This window comes from Borostomias antarcticus, assembly GCF_949987555.1.
Source record: "Borostomias antarcticus genome assembly, chromosome: 4".
Taxonomy (NCBI): domain Eukaryota; kingdom Metazoa; phylum Chordata; class Actinopteri; order Stomiiformes; family Stomiidae; genus Borostomias; species Borostomias antarcticus.
In genome coordinates this window covers 17,817,656-17,836,877 of record NC_140237.1, presented here as the reverse complement: position 1 = coordinate 17,836,877, position 19,222 = coordinate 17,817,656, and the positions used below count along the sequence as shown (strand labels likewise).

At 42.9% G+C, this 19,222-nt stretch overlaps 4 protein-coding genes across 4 annotated transcripts; 2 read left to right on the top strand and 2 right to left on the bottom strand.

The window, feature by feature from the left end:
- Positions 1 to 447: 447 nt before the first annotated feature.
- On the top strand, positions 448 to 3,062 carry LOC311308140 (protein C19orf12 homolog). The gene is made up of 3 exons (XM_084437075.1): positions 448 to 497; positions 1,409 to 1,586; positions 2,308 to 3,062. Exons 2-3 carry the CDS (start codon positions 1,427 to 1,429, stop codon positions 2,571 to 2,573), a joined length of 426 nt encoding a protein of 141 aa, XP_084293201.1. The 5' UTR covers positions 448 to 497; positions 1,409 to 1,426; the 3' UTR covers positions 2,574 to 3,062.
- A 3,508-nt stretch (positions 3,063 to 6,570) lies between these two features.
- Positions 6,571 to 7,950, bottom strand: plekhf1 (pleckstrin homology domain containing, family F (with FYVE domain) member 1; the record flags this gene model as incomplete). The annotated part of the gene is made up of 3 exons (XM_084437360.1): positions 7,796 to 7,950; positions 7,428 to 7,680; positions 6,571 to 7,184 (listed from the first exon to the last, which is right to left on the bottom strand). The coding sequence occupies exons 2-3, from the start codon at positions 7,672 to 7,674 to the stop codon at positions 6,571 to 6,573; spliced, it is 861 nt and encodes a 286-aa protein (XP_084293486.1). The 5' UTR covers positions 7,675 to 7,680; positions 7,796 to 7,950.
- A 2,180-nt stretch (positions 7,951 to 10,130) lies between these two features.
- Positions 10,131 to 14,681, bottom strand: pop4 (POP4 homolog, ribonuclease P/MRP subunit). The gene is made up of 7 exons (XM_084436650.1): positions 14,573 to 14,681; positions 14,064 to 14,116; positions 12,921 to 13,144; positions 12,690 to 12,767; positions 12,498 to 12,559; positions 11,568 to 11,669; positions 10,131 to 11,235 (listed from the first exon to the last, which is right to left on the bottom strand). Exons 1-7 carry the CDS (start codon positions 14,577 to 14,579, stop codon positions 11,099 to 11,101), a joined length of 663 nt encoding a protein of 220 aa, XP_084292776.1. The 5' UTR covers positions 14,580 to 14,681; the 3' UTR covers positions 10,131 to 11,098.
- Positions 14,682 to 17,010: 2,329 nt separating this feature from the next.
- Positions 17,011 to 18,917, top strand: bola3 (bolA family member 3). The gene is made up of 4 exons (XM_084436901.1): positions 17,011 to 17,148; positions 17,508 to 17,634; positions 17,912 to 18,000; positions 18,324 to 18,917. The coding sequence occupies exons 1-4, from the start codon at positions 17,113 to 17,115 to the stop codon at positions 18,387 to 18,389; spliced, it is 318 nt and encodes a 105-aa protein (XP_084293027.1). The 5' UTR covers positions 17,011 to 17,112; the 3' UTR covers positions 18,390 to 18,917.
- Positions 18,918 to 19,222: the final 305 nt, after the last annotated feature.

Genomic DNA, 19,222 nt, shown 5'->3' with positions numbered 1-19,222 from the left:
AGGCTACCTCTACAGTAATTCTAAAATAAATTTAAGGCATGCGATGTCATGGCTGGGTCATCCCCAGGAGTGTAGTGGTGACTAAAGATACTATGACTAAAGAAGTGGCCTTAGCCTATACTGTAGCAGAAGTTTTCACATTAGGTGTTCAAAGACATGGGTAACCTATATACTGTGGGTCCATGGATAAAGAAGAGGGCATACTCCGTATATAGCCACACACACCACCACCCTCCTCCTGGAGGACCGCAGGCAACAAAACAGCAACAAAGGAAAGAAACATCGATCCCACCTTAAATCCATCAGGGGCCACTTTTTCACAACCATACGCGTTTCGTGCGGGCGGCTATTATACATCCATGGGGGAGCTAGAGTTCGAGAAGCAACATTATGTTAACAGGAAGCAGGTGGAATTCCGTCCGGTCGTTCACAGAGTTCATATATCTCTCTCCACAGTGGAACACTGTCATTTTACTCTGCACATCGAGGCATTCACGGTAGGAAAAAACTCGGCCCTAGCATTTAGCTCTTGGTCTGTCTGATATTTAACTTGAGGCTTAACGCCGCTGTGTTTTGTAAAGACTGTTGGAAAAAGTAGAGAGAACGAGAATATAATTAGTTCCTCTTGAGTGCGACTAGAGTTAGGCTACTAAAAAGTGGAAAATTGATCAAAATCCATAATTCACTATAGGTCTACTTTAATAAGCCTACACTTTAATAGTCTTAAATTCGGACACCTCGCTGTCACAAATGATCACTCAAATATTGCGGTCATCTCGCAGTTTGTCTTGAATTGTGAAAATACATTTGAAGGTAAATGGCAGAAGTTTTAACACAGTGTTCCAACTTACACTTTCACATTTGGTGAAAGCAGAACTAAGTTTTGATGACAGGCCAATGGCAGTTCATGGCCGACAGATGGCGCTCTCCACCACTGGGAAAATATGACCCTGTTCTCAGGCACTTGGGCTCACAAAAGTCACAAGAATGTTATAATAAATGTACATACAAATAGGTGAATTGAGTGAACAAGTTAGTGTAATATTTACAAATAATATAATAACTTTTGTATATAGAGTGCTCAGTGTGGTGTTCAGGGATACTGATTGACGGTCTTTACGGTGGTTGTGTTCCACTGGACGTCCTGTTCCTGTCACAACCGCTCACGAATCTTGCTGCTGTGTTTGAACATTGCTGTATTTCCCCCAGCAGGTATGGGAGTTTTTTATGTCATTAGTCAAGTTTTCAAAATATTTGTGTGTGTGTAATCTGTGGGAAGTATGTATCTCTGATGTCCCGGTCCAGTTGGCACGGCAGGTAGTTAAAGTGTCTCTGTGTAGGCCTATACTAGCCTCATACAAGCCTTTGGCGGCTACTGACTTCCTGTGTGTTCCTCCTGGTAGCGCAGCGGATTCTGACTGCAGGGATGGCTCCGCGGATTGATGACGTCATGCGTCTGTGCTGCGACCTGTCGGCCAACCATCAGATCAAGGTCGCGGTGAAGAACTCCACCAAAGGAGCAGTGGTGGCCGGAGGGACAGCGTTTGTAGGAGGTCTTCTTGGTGGGCCTCCGGGGATTGCTCTGGGTAAGGAGCCAATCAGCACCTCACCTCCATCTCTCTAGCGCAGGGTTTCCCAACCTGGGGTCTGGGCCCCGCTTAGGGGGGCGCCAACAATCGCAGGGGGGGCGCCAGGCCCCAGACAATTTGAGGCCTTAATATTAGCTAGACAAAGAATCATGTTATTGACATGTCAGCAACAGCGATTTTAACAAAATGCATGATCATATCTGGTGAAGGGTCAAAAAGCCTTGTATTTACAGCACTACAATACCATATAAACTCAACAAATTAATCTGAGACTGAATCGTGTCAACATTAATATTACTGCTTCACTGGCGAAGCACTTCATTGTCCCCTAACTTACACCTGATGGAATTTACATACAAACACACACAGACTGGACGTTCACAGCGATTATTTTTTATTTTTTTTGGGGGGGGGGGGGGGGGGCGCAAATAAGTGAGGGAGGCTCTGGGGAAGGAAGGTGGGGAACCCCTGCTCTAGCGTCTCTACACAAATATACTGTAGATGCACCCTCCCATGTAAACCACAAGGCGGCGCCATACTCTTTGTCTGAAACTAGATCAGGAAAATGGTTTCAGAGTTCTGACTTTGCACAGTGCACTACAGTATATTTTGGGTGAATACATAAACATATAAGCTAGTTCTATGTCTCCCCATCTCCTATTCTGACCCGCCATTCTCTCCCTCTCTTTCTCCCTCTTGACCCCCCCTCCCTGTCTAGGGGGTGCACTTGGGGGCCTTCTGGGTAGCTGGCTGACCAGCGGTCAGTTCCGACCTCTCCCTCAGATCCTGATGGAGCTGCCCCCTCCACAGCGGCAGAAGCTCTATGACGACATCGTGGAAATCCTCGGCTCGCTCAATTGGATGGATGCGGCACAGCTGGTCGCCTTGGTGATGGGGAACGCCACCCTGACGGAGCAGGTGACGGCGGCGTTGCTTAGCTACGTCACTAAGGAACTGCGAGCAGAGGTGCGCTACGGAGACTGACCACTCTCTGACTAGACTCCACACGCTGAGGAGTAGAACAGACACTGAACAGACACTGAATGGCCGTTGAGGTCAAAAGGACCGGTGGGCTGGACTGGCAGCCATCTTTGTTGTGGTGTTAGGGGAAATGGGTTGTTGTTTTTTGACAGACAGACAGACAGACAGACTACCAGGTCTCCCATCATAGACCGATATTCAGGGTTTTAAGTTGTAGAAAAGTCACCTCTGAATGCAGCCATACAATTTACAACATTCTAAATGTATTTCTTAAATGAAAGACTTATTGAAGACAATCATGCAGATTAAAGCGTATTTTGCTTTGCACTGACATTTATACATACTGTGTCACCATCTTGGAAGTACAGACACAGTTGATATCATGGTGTAGTTTTTGGTGTATAATTCCTATATTCTTCCCCTGGTTGAACTGTGTCATCGAATACAGGCACTGACAGTGTGATCATTATAGAAATAAATCTTTTATATTCAGCATTGTTTATTCCAATGAAATAAAGTGGTATGTGTTGGTAATAGACCTTGTTCTGAACTTGAAATGCATCAGTGCTGTGAAATCAGCATGTGAGGATTGGGCAGAATAGGGAAGAGCAGTGCTGTATTAGCTCACTATCTCCTTCTAGGGGAATTTCTCAAAAAACGTTTTGCATGATTTACACACTGGCTTTACACCAGAGTTTTACTGAATTATTCAGATGACCTTGCTTCGTTTCCTGGAACTAACAAAATTTACCCTCTTAATACGTCATCAGTTTCATCAGTCAAGTTGTCATACTGTCTATCTGTTTGATCAATTCTAAAACAAACATGTTTTCTGGAAACATAACAGCTTGTAATGGTTCAAGGCTACAGGACTATATATAGAACTTATATAGAACTACAACATCTCAGGTCTGTAACACGTATCAGGACTGTAACATGTCTCAGGTCTATAATGTGTCTCAGGACTAACATGTCTCAGGTCAGGTCTGTAATGTCTCTCAGGTCTGTAATGTCTCTCAGGTCTGTAATGTCTCTCAGGTCTGTAATGTCTCTCAGGTCTGTAATGTGTCTCAGATCAGGTCTGTAACATGTCTCAGGTCTGTAACGTGTTTCAGGACTCTAATGCTCTATTCCACAAAGCTGTGCCCCTCGATGTACCACACACACTCTCACTGTGGATTTCACTGGGGAGTTACCGTGAGGGGAACTACAGTGTTACTGGTAGACCTTGCTAGACCTTGCTACCAGTAACCTTCTGTGGTTCCCCTCAGCGCCATTAAGATTCCAAGTGATCAAGTCTATGGTGATGGACACTCCCTCTTAGTATGTCAGGTTAATCCAATCAAATCAGATTAAATCAACGTTTTCAAAAAATACTTCCTTGTTTCTGATCAAATAACAGAGCTGGTGGGTAAACAAATACCAGTGGTTGTGCCGTCATCAGTGACTGAGATTTTCCATGGGCTCAGCTTGTTTACTGTTCAACAGGTTCCGAACCACTTCAGATTTTATGAAAGATATGACGCAACTATGAATGTACTGCCTGTCACCAACCCCTCACTGGTTTGTCTGAGAGCTAATGCCATGTACAGTCAACACAGAAATCCATTTCGGACACTTTAAATATCTATATATATTTCAGTGAATCATTTATACACAAATTGTGTTCCCAAGGCTACAGGTTTCATGATCAGCACCCCAATGTTTTGGCAAAATGACAGCAGTTACGCTAAGGGCATTACCGCAGGCTTATGAAAAGCAAGTTAGACAAGACCTCTTCCCGAAGAGAGATTGACACGCGATAAGGTAAGATGAACTGTAACAATCCCCGTAGGCAGAAGACAAGTACACAACACTCAGGAACACAGGTGCCTCTGTGTCAGACACTGGTGGCTGACACAAAGGGACGCCTGAACTACTGTTTTGCACGTATGGGATGAGCCTGTATCTGAAAGTGCTCCCTATCTGCCCCAGTTCATCATAGAGGGGATGTCCAGGATGGACTTAAGCTTGTCCCTCCTCCTCCTCATGATGCCCTTGGGGGGGCAGGTAGCCTGGAAGCCAGACTTCCTCGCTCCTCCCCCCAAAAAAGTTTATCACAAAAACTTTTATTTTTTGCAGGGAAGTCTGGTTTCCCGGCTAAGGGAAAGGTTCAAGAACCATGTCTTGTACATTTGTGTCCTACAGAAACTGAGCACTGAGTCTTCTGATTGCAAATGTCTAAATATATCCTTGGTTGGTCCTGATTTACATGAAGGGCAGGTAATAAGGCTTCACTGAGCCTCCCAGAAAGTATCTGTAGGAACTAGGTTTGCAAAGGGGCGGAAAATGTCCAGTAAATTTCTGGAAACTTTCCGGAAATTTTCTGTGGGAAGTTAAGCTCAGGAATTTTGGAAATGTTGACCTTTTTTGTAGCCTATAACAGCTTTTTTTTTGTATTTTATTTTATTTCATATACTTATTTTAGGATTTTATCCCGTTTTCATCCAATTTCATAGACAATTGACCGTTACCCCTACTAACTGTTATTCGTCACATAACCCGGATGGTCGGCAATGTCAAAGGGAGAGACAACTCCATGACTATCTCAGCTCGCAACCGTAATTCCGAGACCAGGCAGGGTTGCTGTTGTGTAACAAACTTTCAAGCCAAGATTAAACTAACCACGCTCGGTGAGTGGTGGCCCAATAGGCCGCTCCCTCTGGGATCCGGCCATACTCAGATCTGGCGAGACCGGTGGTTCCCGGTGGGCAGCTGCACCGGGACACAATGCATTAGACCGCTACACCACCGCAGACCCCATATTACAGGGAACTTAAATGTAGCGAAGTTAGGGGAAAAAACATAAAATGCAATCCTAGATCTTGCAGCATGATCTTGGTTAAAACCCGACTTAATGCAAATTCAGTTGAATTTCAACCCTGTGCTGTGCATTCATCCATCACATGCACAGATATTCCTAGCATCCTGCACACTAAGAGGGCTGCAGAATCCATTAAAGTTCTACTCAGAAATAGATTAAGCAAAAAATATATATATATTTTTTTTTTTTATTAGAAATGTTTGCCTGGCTGCATGTCTGCTCATGACAAAACAAAATGTTTATATTTATGTCTGTTTATGACAAGGTAAATACAGTATTTACAGTTCATTTCTGTTAATTCTCCTTAATTCCCATAAATTCCTGTTAATTCCCATGGAAATTTTCCAATTTTGAATATTCCCAGAATTTTGCAACCCTACAAATTATCACCACCCAAGGACAAGAGGCCTCTAAAGACCAAGTTTTATTGTATTTTCATGTTCATGTGAGTATGATAAATAAGGAGACACACGGCAAGTTATTATTGTCATCTAGTGTTATTAGTATTATTCCAGAAATACAAACCATTGAAAATAACTTTGACTTCACACAACTGTAATCAGTGTTTGGCATACTGACATTAATTCATTTCAATACCCAGCAGGTCATTGTTCAACATGTTGAGCTTAACATGTTTCTAAATCCTTAGTAGTAAACTCTCTCAGGTTTGGCCTCCTCTCCACCAGGCTGCGCCAGTCAGTAGTTTAAGTTTATTTATTTTAACAGGGACACTGCACATTAATCAATAGTAAGACTATAAATGAGCCAGATTTAGCCCCAATGGCTAATTTCCGCCTGCTATCCCTCGCCAGATGTTTAAAAGGCAACCTGTAAAAAACAACAACATAGGAGATACAATAGATTCATATAGATTCATACATTACATTGCATTAGCCAATACAGTGAATAAAAACAGAATGACTCTAAAGACAACACCAGACAGAGCAACAAGCAAAAAGCAGGACAAACGGGTAACACTGGACACTTACAACATTAGTGTACACATGTCTGGTTGTTAAGAAGCCATAATTTCAGCTGCTTAGTAAAGGAAGGGTAACTAGTGAGTTCTCTTATGTGTCCTGGCACTAAGCTCCATTCCCGTGATGCCCCTTTTAGTTTGATGTGTCCTCACTGTGCCTACTTTGATATCCTGTAGTCAAGGTTGAGGTAGATGTAGGGTGACCAACTGCCAGGGGCGTGGTCATCCATAGGCCCCTCCCCCCCCTCATCATCACTGGAAAGCTCATACTCTCGAGCGTTCAGAGCTATTTCATCAGACGAGTTCTTCCAGTCACAGTCGAGGCCCGTTGGAGTCGGCTGGGTCTGGTTGTCGGGCTGGCCCTGCTCCCCTGGGGGCCCCCGGGCCCCTAGACTTTTCTGACACAGCCTGCAGACCCGGACGGGCTTGGACGAGATGTGTGGGAGGAGGAAGCGCGCCTTGGAGCAGGCGTTACACACGATGAAGCCGCAGCGCCGGCAGTGGTGGCGCCTCTGGGTCACGCAGAACTTGTCGGAGCAGCGCATGCAGATGGCCGACGCCCGGTCCGGGATCCAGGTGACGGCGAAGTCGGAGCTGGGTCGGCTGCCGTGGCTCTTCAGCTGCGTGGCCCGGCAGTCCAGGATGTGTTTCATCCACGCCTCCTTCTCCTCCACGGAGGCGGCGCCCACGTGGAAGGACTTCCGCGGCGTCCGGATCAGCCACTGGTTCATCATGCTCAGCCCGTCGTCCAGGTCCTCCAACTGGATGTTCTCTGAGGAAGAGAAGAAGAGTCATGTCTGGTTAAAAATACCATTCTGTCATAGTAGAAACAGAGAATAAACAATACAAATAAAAATCGTACTCTAATAAATACATACAATTATATACTATTATTTATTACATTACTCCATCATTAAACAGTGAGAAATGAATGACTGTGTGTGTGTGTGTGTGTGTGTGTGTGTGTGTGTGTGTGTGTGTGTGCATCATCCCATCAGTGGTCAGAGAGCCTCACCCAGAGGGATGATCTGCTGGCTCTTGTGCCAGCGTCCGTGGAGGATGATGCTTCCGTACACCAGCACGTCGTTGAACAGGAAGAAGACTTTGGGCTGCGGCCGGCGCCGACACATCTTCATGAGCCGGCCCTCCCCGACCAGAACCCGGCCCGGCTTGGCCAGGGACTTCCCGGACGGGCCGAAGGAGTTCTGCACCGCGAAGATCCTCTGGAGGTTCTCCTGGTGGAAGTTCAGCTGGTCCAACATGCTGATCTGCAGGGACAGAGAACGTATGATGAGTAGAGAACTACAAATACCAGCATGCAAATACTAATGTCTCCACAGATCCACAAATAAAAGCAGTGAAGAAATAATGAAAAACATGTACCTTTCTTCGTGACTTGATCGGTAGCCTGTTTGCGCTGCAGCAGTGTGTGTGTAGTCTCTTGGAACGGAGTCCCGTGAGTCCTGTTAGACTGCAAGAGTAGTCGTATCAGCAATAGCAGCTCCTCTTCTGGAGACAGAGCTCTCCTTTATAGGTTCTACCCACTCACACACTTCCTGGTAAACAGAGGGGAGTTCCACAGAAACCAAGAGGCAGAAAACAACGTGCCAAGCTAGAGAAGGGAGGGAGGGGGGGAGGGAGAGAGGGAGAAGATGCGGGAAATAGAAAACACATTAGACCGGTTACAAAAGCATATCAATTGTTGAACCTCAAATGTTTAAGCTGCAAAGCTAGCGAAAAAGGATATTACAGCTGATATTATTACATCTTATATTATTTATTATACTAGATGTTTGAAAATGACAAATGGCACCAATAGTACATATCATGTAGTAACAATGAGGCTCTGATCTCCTCACTTGTGGAGAAACCAGTGAAGCAACAGTCCTTCAGAAACACAGCCCCCTCTGTCACAACCTTCACCACTAACAGTTCCAATGTAGCCCAATTTAAGCTGAATCAAATCAACTTGTATTTATATAGCACCTTTCGTACACAGAAGCAATTCAAAGTGCTTTGACAATAGAAAAAATAAATAAACAAACAAGGTACAATATAAAAATGAACACAATACTACAAAAAAGCAAAGAGTAATGAATAAAATATGAAGGGGACAGGGTTTACGGGAATGCAAGGCTAAAAATATACGTCTTCAGTTTACTTTTAAAAGTCCGTAGTCTGTGGTGCCCTCAGATCCTCTGTTCCAGAGGCGAGAGCCATGGACACTAAATGCCACCTCCCCGTACTTCTTTGTCATCACCTGAAGGACAATCAGGCCAGTGCCAGAGGATCCGAGGGGTCTGGGGGGATTATATGACACTAGCATGTCTGAAAGATATTCAGGTGCTAGGCCATTCAGTGATTTAAACACCAGCAATACAATTTTAAAATCTATTCTGAATTATAGAGGTAGCCAGTGTAAGGACCTCAGGATAGGGGAGATGTGCTCTCTCTTCCTTGTTTTCGTTAAAAGACGCGCAGCAGCATTCTGAATGATCTGAAGTCTGACAGATGTATTAGGAAGGCCAGAGAAGAGGGCATTACAATAGTCAAGTCTACTGGAAATAAAAGCATGCATGAGACATTTAATAATGTCTTTACCCCCTCCTGACCCTCATGAAAGTGACAGGGAGCTGCAATATCTGAAGAGTAATGCTAAAATGTCACGTGTTGTGTTGCCTATATAGCTCCACTCATGCATACAGTTCAACGCCACAGTTTATGTGCACAGTAGTTTAACACAGTAGTTGTAGTCATTGAGTTTGTTCTGGTGGTTTCCTTACACATCAGTATACTATGTACATAACAGGGTCAGTATACTATGTTTACAGTGTGTATGTTTAGTGTGTGATTTCCATGCGATTGTTCCTGACAATACAAATGAACGAAAACAAAAACATTTATAGATCAAGGTAGGTCAACAACATACATACTTCTGGGGGGTGGGGGGGGTTCAAGACCATTTTTCTCTAGGATTGGGTTAGGCATGATGCATGCACATCATCAGAACAACTGCTTCATTACAGTTTGCAGCCTAACTGGCAAAGCCAAATGTACTGATAAGAGTAGTAGTCATTAGGGTACTGTGCTCACTGAAAACAGTCATAGTAAAATAGTGATATTGTGTTGTTACATGGCTCATAGACAGCCATTCATTTTTTCATGCTCATTGAGCATAAAAAAGTATTAAATATATAAAGAAAAATAATATGCATATCATAATAGCAGGAATATGCATGAAACGCCCAAATCCCACCGAAACGTTACGCTAAAAATAAACTCACGTTTCAAGGTAGTACAGGTTAGACGGGATGTCTTGCACAACAGCAAAAAAATAACTGCTTTCATGACAGCTTCCACTCTGCCAAACATTAGCGAGTGCTCAGTGAATATCCGGACATGTAACATGGATAGTGGTGTTTCTGTGCTGTTTGCTCTAGGTGGTTTCAGGTGTGGTTTACTGTGTGTCAAGCATTATCTGCATTTGTGAAGTTTTGCTTAGCTTTCTAAAATGAGACAAAATGAATGATTAATAGATAAATCAATCAAGACAGGTTTTTGCCATATGACTTTTACATAAACCAATCATCATGATACATTCATCATTTAGAATATTCTGAATCTACTCTCCTACGTGACAGCAAAAAAAAAAAGTTATGAAAAATTAAGATCATAATTGACAAGGCACCTGCACTAGATCAGCACAACAGTTAGCTAGGCAGGTCGGCCACAGACAGCCAGTGCACTTCCATACCAAGAACAGAATAACATGAGCTAGGCCCAACTCTACTAGGAAATGTCTATGAACAGGAAAACCCACACAATCGTCACAGCAGTCGTCAATCGTCAGATTTCCACTGAAACAGCATGGAAAAAGCAGTGACACAAACGAGCAATACGCAAGAGATGACCCTAGACAAGCCAGGTGCTGTGTTCCAAATAAGGGATTATTGCCAAGTAAGTTTCAAAACATGCAGAGAACGTGGCGGCATTACGCAACATCCAATACAGGACAAGTGGACAGAGGAAGAGACTAAGTTGTTTGAGTTGGCACGGGAACTACGCTATTAGAAATAGAATACACCAAATATAGTCAACTCTTGCATTTAATAGATATAGCCATTTCTGTAAGCTCCCCACCCACATCATCACACCTTTTAGGGTTACAGAAACAGCCGTCAAGTTCTTATCCACCTGACAATATAGTTACACCATATGCATGGTGGATTGATGCACAACACATCAGACAAAAGAATAAACTGCCTCTTTTAATAACATGCTATAGTACAGAAGACACCGATGGAAAGAAGAAGTGAGCTTTGTTGGTTTATTGAAGACTGAGGGCACAATTATTTTGAATGTATCCCCCCCTTGTGGACATAATGCATCATTGTCACAAAAACGTCTGATGCATCATGAAGATAAGTCATGTTTTGAGTATGTTTACTCATTCCATCCTGAGCGTCTTCCTGTTCCAAAAGAAGCTTCTAAAAAAGTAACACCCACTTGAAGGCTCCAGGTATAACCATGTTGGAGCAGCTGTGGGTGGGTCTCTGACCGCATCAGTCTGGTACTGAGTAAGTGAGGGGAGAAGGGCCAACATCTCAAATCTCCACCTGCAGGTGGTCTTCCCTTCCTTCATTCGCATGGCTCACCACCGCCATAAAACATACGGAGTCTTTTCCATCACAAGTCTATGGTCCCTTTAACTTTAAATTTCTTAGCAGAGCGTTCACTCGAGCGGAGTTCAAACTTGCTCCCGTAGATGTGGGAGACAAAGCCGTTGATTTCCACCGCAAACACACTGTTCCTCTTGGGAATGACTGCAAGAAGAGAGGAGAGAAGATATAAAGAAGCAGCACCTGGATTACAAGCTATAACTACAACTATACTACCGTCCACAACTACCAAGCTAACTACAACTATACTACCGTCCACAACTACCAAGCTAACTACAACTATACTACCGTCTACAACTACCAAGCTAACTACAACTATACTACCGTCCACAACTACCAAGCTAACTACAACTAGTCTACAACTACCAAGCCAACTATACTACAGTACACAACTACCAAAGGCAAGAGGAGTAGCTAGTCGCGCAGCCATACTAGCTGTGCATCTGTAGGGGGACTCTCTTCCATAGTTCACCAACCTTTCAGGCGGTCCTCTTCGGTGATTATTTTGAAGACGTGTTTGAGCTCTTGAACCAGGATTCCTGTGGTTCCCACATAGGATGGACATTTAGACCGAACCACTGTGTCAACACAACAAAACATTGGTGAGCAATGAGCATTAAATATCAACTGTGAACGCATCAGACAACTGGAGACAGTTAAATGGACATAGAAAAGGCTGTCAAACAATAATAAATGTAATTGTGCCATTTGCCTTTAATAATCATAGATTAACAATTTTGTTGAAAAAAGCTAAATAATCTTCTGGTTATTCAACATGCACAAACACAAATGAGAGAAAATGTGTTATTACACACAGCCCTGGATCACACTACATTCCCATCAGGGCTCAGAATATACACCTTCCAAGTGCTAAATGCGGGTATATTTTTCATTTGGCGTGTACCGTATGTTTTGGCGGCTGATGTTTTTTGCAACAAAATATCAGCATTGATGGTTCACCGCTTGACAAAATATCAGCCTTTGTTGCTCATAGCACGGACAAGTTTTTTGCAATAAAACATCAGCATTGACGCAGGGTGAGTAAGATCAGCCTTGGTGACTCACAGCGCAGTGAGCGCACAAGTGAATGAACGGTGCTTGAACAGCTCGTCTCAGCAGTGTTTGTCTCGGTGGATCTGCTATTCTGCTTGCTGCTGTGCATCAACAAAACAAGCTGTAAAAAGATTTGGGGGACTCCCTCTAGCCTGCTAGGTACAGTTACTAGGCTACTCATTAGCTAACGTTTCTGTCGTGTTGACAGGTGTCAATGAACCAACATATTCACAGCAAGCAAACCTGTTGTCATCTAGCTACATGTATGCGTTAGCTGACTGGGAGCGTCTCTTGTTACTAGCTAACGTTAGCTAGCCATGTAGCCAAGCATAATGTGCCGTCTTACGTCTTACCGGTCATAATGGCACCGTGAAAGTCAGCCTTCAGGAGCTTCTGCTGAATCACCTGTGGATTACTGCAATACAGAAGACATCAGTTCATTGACCAGACACACGGTCAAATCAAATATCAGGCAGCAAATTGCTAGTGCAATTTTATTTCTTCTTTTCAAAATGTTAGCCCATATGAAAAACATTTGACCTTACCTGTCTGGTCTCAATCCATTGCACAGGTCTTTGATGTATTGTTGCCATAGGCCATTCAGGGGTAAGAACAGTGCGTATCTAGGGCCAGGAAGAGATGAAAAAGCAGAATCTTCTTAAAGTAAAAGTAAACAACATCCAAGTAGAGGTTTAATTTCACCAAAATAGCCCAGTGAGTAAGACTGGAGTCAGTATGTCAGTATTCTCTGTAGGGTGGAAAGGTAGAGCACCCACTTCTGATGCTCTGGCTTCAGCTGGAACACCTTCATCTCTCTGCGCTGTCTGGCGTTCAGCCCCTTGGCTTTCCTGGTCTTCCTCCTCTCCGTCTTCTGCCTGGTGTACTTCAGAACCACGGCTTTCCTCTGCATGACGGCCTCTATCTGCGCCTGGCTCTTCCCGGGCAGGCTGCTACGCAGGAACGCTGCGGTGAACTTCTCCGCCTGCTTCTCGGTGTATTGCTGGAATATGGAACAGACGCATATCATCTGAACAGCCATGTAAATGGCTCTCCTACGGTCTCTCACCAATACCCCATCTTACTTTAACTGTTGGTACATGTATGAGTGTATGTGAAGCACATCCCTTAACCTAACCAGGTCCATGTATGGGTGTATGTGAAGCACATCCCTTAACCTAACCAGGTCCATGTATGGGTGTATGTGAAGCACATCCCTTAACCTAACCAGGTCCATGTATGGGTGTATGTGAAGCACATCCCTTAACCTAACCAGGTACATGTATGGGTGTATGTGAACAACATCCCTTACCGTAACCTGCTTCGTAACCATGCGTCCAATGACCTCAGCCAAGATCTGTGACTATTGGTGCTGCTTGTTCTTATAGGACGCTTTTATGACCATGACTGGGATGTACAGTCGGTTCACTAACTCTGGACAAATGTACTTATTATACGTCACTTTAGATAAAAGCGTATGCTAATCAACTAGAAATGTAATTTAAAAATGTAATATTAATGACCAGGAGTCAGACAGAGCTGGGCCTGAAGCTCCTAAACTATGCTTTACTGTTGTTGCCATGCTATGCCTTTACATAGTATGTCAGTGTCTCTTGTGGTGATGTCCCCTGGCACTACCGTTTGTCATCTTATTCCTTCCTGTAGTACAAGAATGTCTATCTATTTTGGTTTCTATTAAAATATGTTCCTTTTGGGCCATCATCACTACACTAACCACTATAGGAGTGAAGTCATTTTCGGCAAAGATGAACTGCCATAAGTAGCAAACTTAGCTAGCGCGTCTTTCTGCGGGCTGTCCTGATTTCAGGTTGTTTGTCCCCTGTCACGCACTCACAACCCTCGCCCATCCACACCACTTCAGTAGCCAGCAGGTGTTCAAGGTACGTTTGCGAAATACTCACCTTAATGCCCAGGACATTTCCCTGCTCAGGAGGAAGACGGGTCTGTACAATACCTGGAAAGTTGTAATATTTAAATAAAGGCCGCCGTAAATATAAGTTAGTCACTGCCTCAAATGAAAGATATTGCACATTGAAGACATCGCACATTGCAAAGACATACAGTAGCACTAACCAAACTGGGGGGAAAGGTAAAGGCGAGCTAGCTACATACAAGCTAAGGCAGGTAAGCAAGTAGTAAGCAAGCACGTTACCGAGATAGGAGAGTTAGGCTTACATCAGCTAAGGACTAGTGCTAGTATACACGCTAACTAATGAACTCCATCAAACACTCATGTGCGAGCCTAACGTTAATAGCGTTAGTGCTAGTCAACAGAGAATCTAACTTTGCTCAATTATTCTGGCTAGGCTAACGTTATCTGACTGAACTGGCCAGCTAGAAGTAGCAGTAGATTCAATAACTTAGACTAGCTAAAAAAGACACGCGACGCTAGATAGCAGGGGATACTTACCCTCCATCTAAATGATTTGTCGTAGATATAGCCACTTTCAGAAAAGAGGAAAGGATCGTTCCCCGTTAGCTAGTTGATAACGAGCTGCTCACTAGTAGCCGCATGGAGGTATGACTGGCCGACGAAACCAACAAAACAGTGGCAGGGTTGCCAGGTTGGTTTTTTTTTATCATTAAACGTAGCTAAGGTTGCCAGATATGGAGCGTTTTTTGTTGTTGCTAAAATTCCTCTGTAGAATTCACACTGGAAACTAAAATTTTGGTTCAAATAGGCTAATTAGGCTACTTACGCCGAGCTACAAATAGAAAATTACCAACTCAACTGTCAAATTTGAACTGCTCGTTGCCCATTTCAACTTTGAACCTTCCCCTTTTACCTTCATTTTCACTTTGGTTTCTTACACCCAAAGCATGTATAGGTGGTTAGCTACAGAGACTTGCAGAAGATGCAGGAGAAATTGAATAAAGGATTAATTAACATGTTTTTGGTGGAATGCAAGCTAAGGTCAATGAACAACGTTAAATTATTGTAAAACGCTTTGGATAAGAGCGTAACCTGTGAGTGCCCTACAGGTGATGAGCTCCAGTCACAGTGCAGGGGCATCAGGCTACATGCATTTCCCAGTCATGGTTTTCAGCATGGTGCATCAACCGTGCTGATTTTTGTATGTCTATTGCATGCACGTTGTGTAGTTTTAAAAACGTAACCCTTTTGTCAATTAACTCTGACAATATAGTGACTAAAGAGTAGGGAGGGGGGGCATGGGTGTGTTATGTACATGTTATAGCTATAATAAATAATCACGGGGTGAGATATATTGTCATCTGCATTTACATGTATGGTGATGTTTTATACTAGATATTCTAACCCACTAGATATAGTGCCACTGCTTTCTTTACCACAGCGTGTTGATCATGACAGGTCCTTGGTGATCTGGACACCAGGGTATTTAAAACTGTCCACTCTCTCTACAGGGGTCCCCTTGATGGTTAAGGGTGAGTTGTTCCTTTCCTGCTTCATCTCAAAGTCCATCAGCATCTCCTTTGTCTTGCTGACATTCAGATGGAGGTTGTCATCCTGACATCACTGGGTCAGGAGCTTTTCTCATCATTATTGGAGATCAGTCTATTTCTGCTGTGTCGTCAGCAAACTTAACACTTGAATTGGAGTCAAAGGTGGCTGCACAGTCGTATGTGTACAGGAAGTACAGAAGCAGGGACAGAACACAGCCCTGGAGGGCTCCCGTTTTGAGGGTGAGGGAGCATGAGGTGTGGTTGCCTACTTTTACCACTTGGGTCTATCTTACAGGAATCCCAGAATCCATTTACAGAGGCCGCTGCTGAGCCCTAGGACCCTGAGCCTGGTGTCGAGCCTGGATGGTGTTATAGTGTTAAAGGATGTACTGTCTTGCCTGTGGAAGAGTTGACCACAATGGTCTCTCGCTTGGGTCCACCCAACCCCAGTCTAGAGGAGATGGCATATTTGGTGCCACCTCCAATGCTTGTCCCCAGCAGTGTCCTCCTTCGTCTTTTGAGGTGCTGCACCAGGCATCCTTAGTTGGGGGCATTTGCTCCATTCCTCTTCCATTCCACACACATATACACATACACACACTCACATATCACACCGCACACACATATACACATACACACACTCACATATCACACCACACTCTGCATCCTCAATGTACACTGACTGCACTTCCTTTTGTATGTATGAATTGTTCTTTTTCTTAGCTTATCCTTTTGTGCACTAGCATTTTGTACTCGCTCTTTGCACTGTCCTGTCTCATCCCTGAACTCTGTCCAATCTTGTCTCCATGTTATGCACCACGATTGAAAGCAAATGAGCCTAGTACGTTGAAAAGCTGAATGGCAACATATTCTGATTCGGATAACCACTCTGTTATTGTTGATAACCAATCTGTTATTATTGATTACCACTATGTTATTATTGATTACCAATCTGTTTTTGTTGATATCCACTCTGTTATTGATTACCACTCTGTTCTTATTGATTCATACCATTCAATGTAGTTATAAATATATTATATTTATAGATAGATTATAAATAGATAGATTGTTATATATGTCTATTATGTCAATATGTAGCCTATCATTATGTTAATTAATGTCCCCAGAGCGTACTACTATGTATATTATGTCTCTTTATTTGATATGCTTCTTTTAAATGTAAATATTTTACTATATGCAAATGTCCATTATCCTAAAGTTATGGCACTTTAGCTTGTGTTTACTGGCTGTTTGAATATACGTCTACTCTGTAACTTTAACTGCGCACTGAAGGACTTGCACATAAGAATGTCACTCTCATTTTACACCACTTACAGTGTTGTACACACTGATGTGAAAATAGGTCGCCAGTTCTGACGTCATATTGGCGCGACAAAATTTTTGACAGTAGGGCATGGATGTATTAGCAGTAGGGGCATGACTTTACCCAAGCTAGCGAAACAAGTGAGAGATTGTCGTCTATTGATAGTCAATTAATTTTATCAGAAGTTCAGGTAGTACGGCGCTATGATTTTGATCTCCAGATTTCGTCTTCAAAATCAAGTATGTAATGTCTATAGCTAGCAGCCTAATGTTGGTAAGCACAATATCAATAGCTAGCAAAAAGGCTGGGTAATATTATGTAACATACGAGCTATCTCAGCCGCTCTTCAGTGGGGCCTTGGCTTTGACAAAAATTATATGGAAAATAATAAATACTAAATAAATGTATTACTGTTAAATACATGTATTTATTACTATAATAAATCGTCATGTTGGCATTCAAGTTAGCTCAGTATGCAGCACAAATTGCAGTGTTTGACGCTCAAAATTTCAGCAGCTAACTATCTTGTTAACTTAAAATACATACATGGTTTTGATGTGTTTTTGGTCACTGTCGTTGCTTCTTTTGTCTGCTCTAGGCTGTTTTTATAAGCAGACAGCTACAGAGGTGCTTCTCCTCACAGACAAATGGAGAGGTCCGGATAGCACAGGTACTGAAAGAGAAGTTTCCATCAGCCTCATCGCTCAAGGTTGTGGACATATCAGGTAAGTTGGTAGCTAGCTTGCTGGAAGTATCTCGCTAGCTACTCTAGAGACTGAGCTTTTGTTTATTATGTGAACCCATCTTTGGGGTTGCCTATGTCACTTGCAATCAAATCATCCAACTGGCCAATTTAAGCTATTGCTCATAATGTATGAGTAATACACTCTTGCTGCCATTTCAGACAGGGCATGTAGACATACAGCATTGCCTGATGTAGTGCACATATACAATTGCATGCTTGGCTATGTGTTTGCAAACCTGTCTAACTTATTTTTCTAGGTGGGTGCGGGGCCATGTATGAAATCCATATAGAATCCATTGAGTTCAAAGGGAAAAGAACAGTACAACAACACCAACTAGTCAACCAGGTAACTCACATAACATGTTAGAAACATTACAATTCAGTCATTTGGCAGACGCTTTTATCCAAAGTGACTTACAATGTTTTGAGCTAGTGTTGCTAGTGTTCAAGGGCACAACATTAGGCCGTGACCCGATGCTCTAACAACCGGAATATCTACCACTTTTTCATGGCTGTGAATTTAAATTTGCTCATATTGTTTTGAAAAGGTGTATCAGGAGATACGTGAAAATATGCTGGTTACATACCAGTATGGTAGTTGTATATGTTTTATCACAATTATCCTTTATACCTATTTTCTGTTTGGTTGGTTTGTTTGCACATCCACAGGCACTGAAGGACGAGATCCAAGGAATGCATGGAGTTAGAATATTCACAGAGGTTCCTCCAGACTAGGGTCCAGCCCTCTACCACGCCTCATACTTCTCCAGCTGAATGTTATCTTGATCTGATTTCGATTTGCAATCACTAATCAGTATATCCCCTGATCAAATTATGTGCTTCCAATCTAGAACCAATCTTCTATTGACTGAGTACACATGCCAGCAGACAGCAGCACTGTGAAGATTATGAGGAAGGTCATGACAAGGTGTGACTCATTTTACAATGCCAGTTGTGTAATATATGTAGGACGCATAACACCCATCATTTTATTTCTGTTTATTGTTCTGTAAACCTTGTGAAATCAACTTCGATTTACATCGGAATGATGCTTTCCAAGAGGAGCAGCTGCATAGTGACTCCTGAACAAACTGTTAAGATGACAGAGTATCACTGCTATGCGGCATCTCATTAAGCCTTCACCTGCATTGTGAATGCAGCTTTTCATTTTGTGTGTAGATGTCATAGGTGCAAAGTATACATGCAGGCTTTCATTCCTTTCCAGTATTTATTTATATTATGCCTCCAAAGATGCTGACTATATATTTGATGGATTATAATAAATATTAAATTGTTGTTTGTTTGATATAACACCTCATTGTACAGGTAAACCTGTCTTCACTACTGTGCAGAAGTCGCCAGCAGATGGCGCACTACCCACATTTCAGTTTTGTGTGGCTGATGCTTGATTAATTTGGGATTGGATTAATTTTACTGGATGATGTGAAAAGTTACTTGGTTGTTTATCATTAAAATGATAATTTCATAGCAGGCCTATATGTAATAGTCATTAGAAAGCATTGCATAGACTGAGCTAAACATTTCCTGAAATAGGCATATTCCTTGAA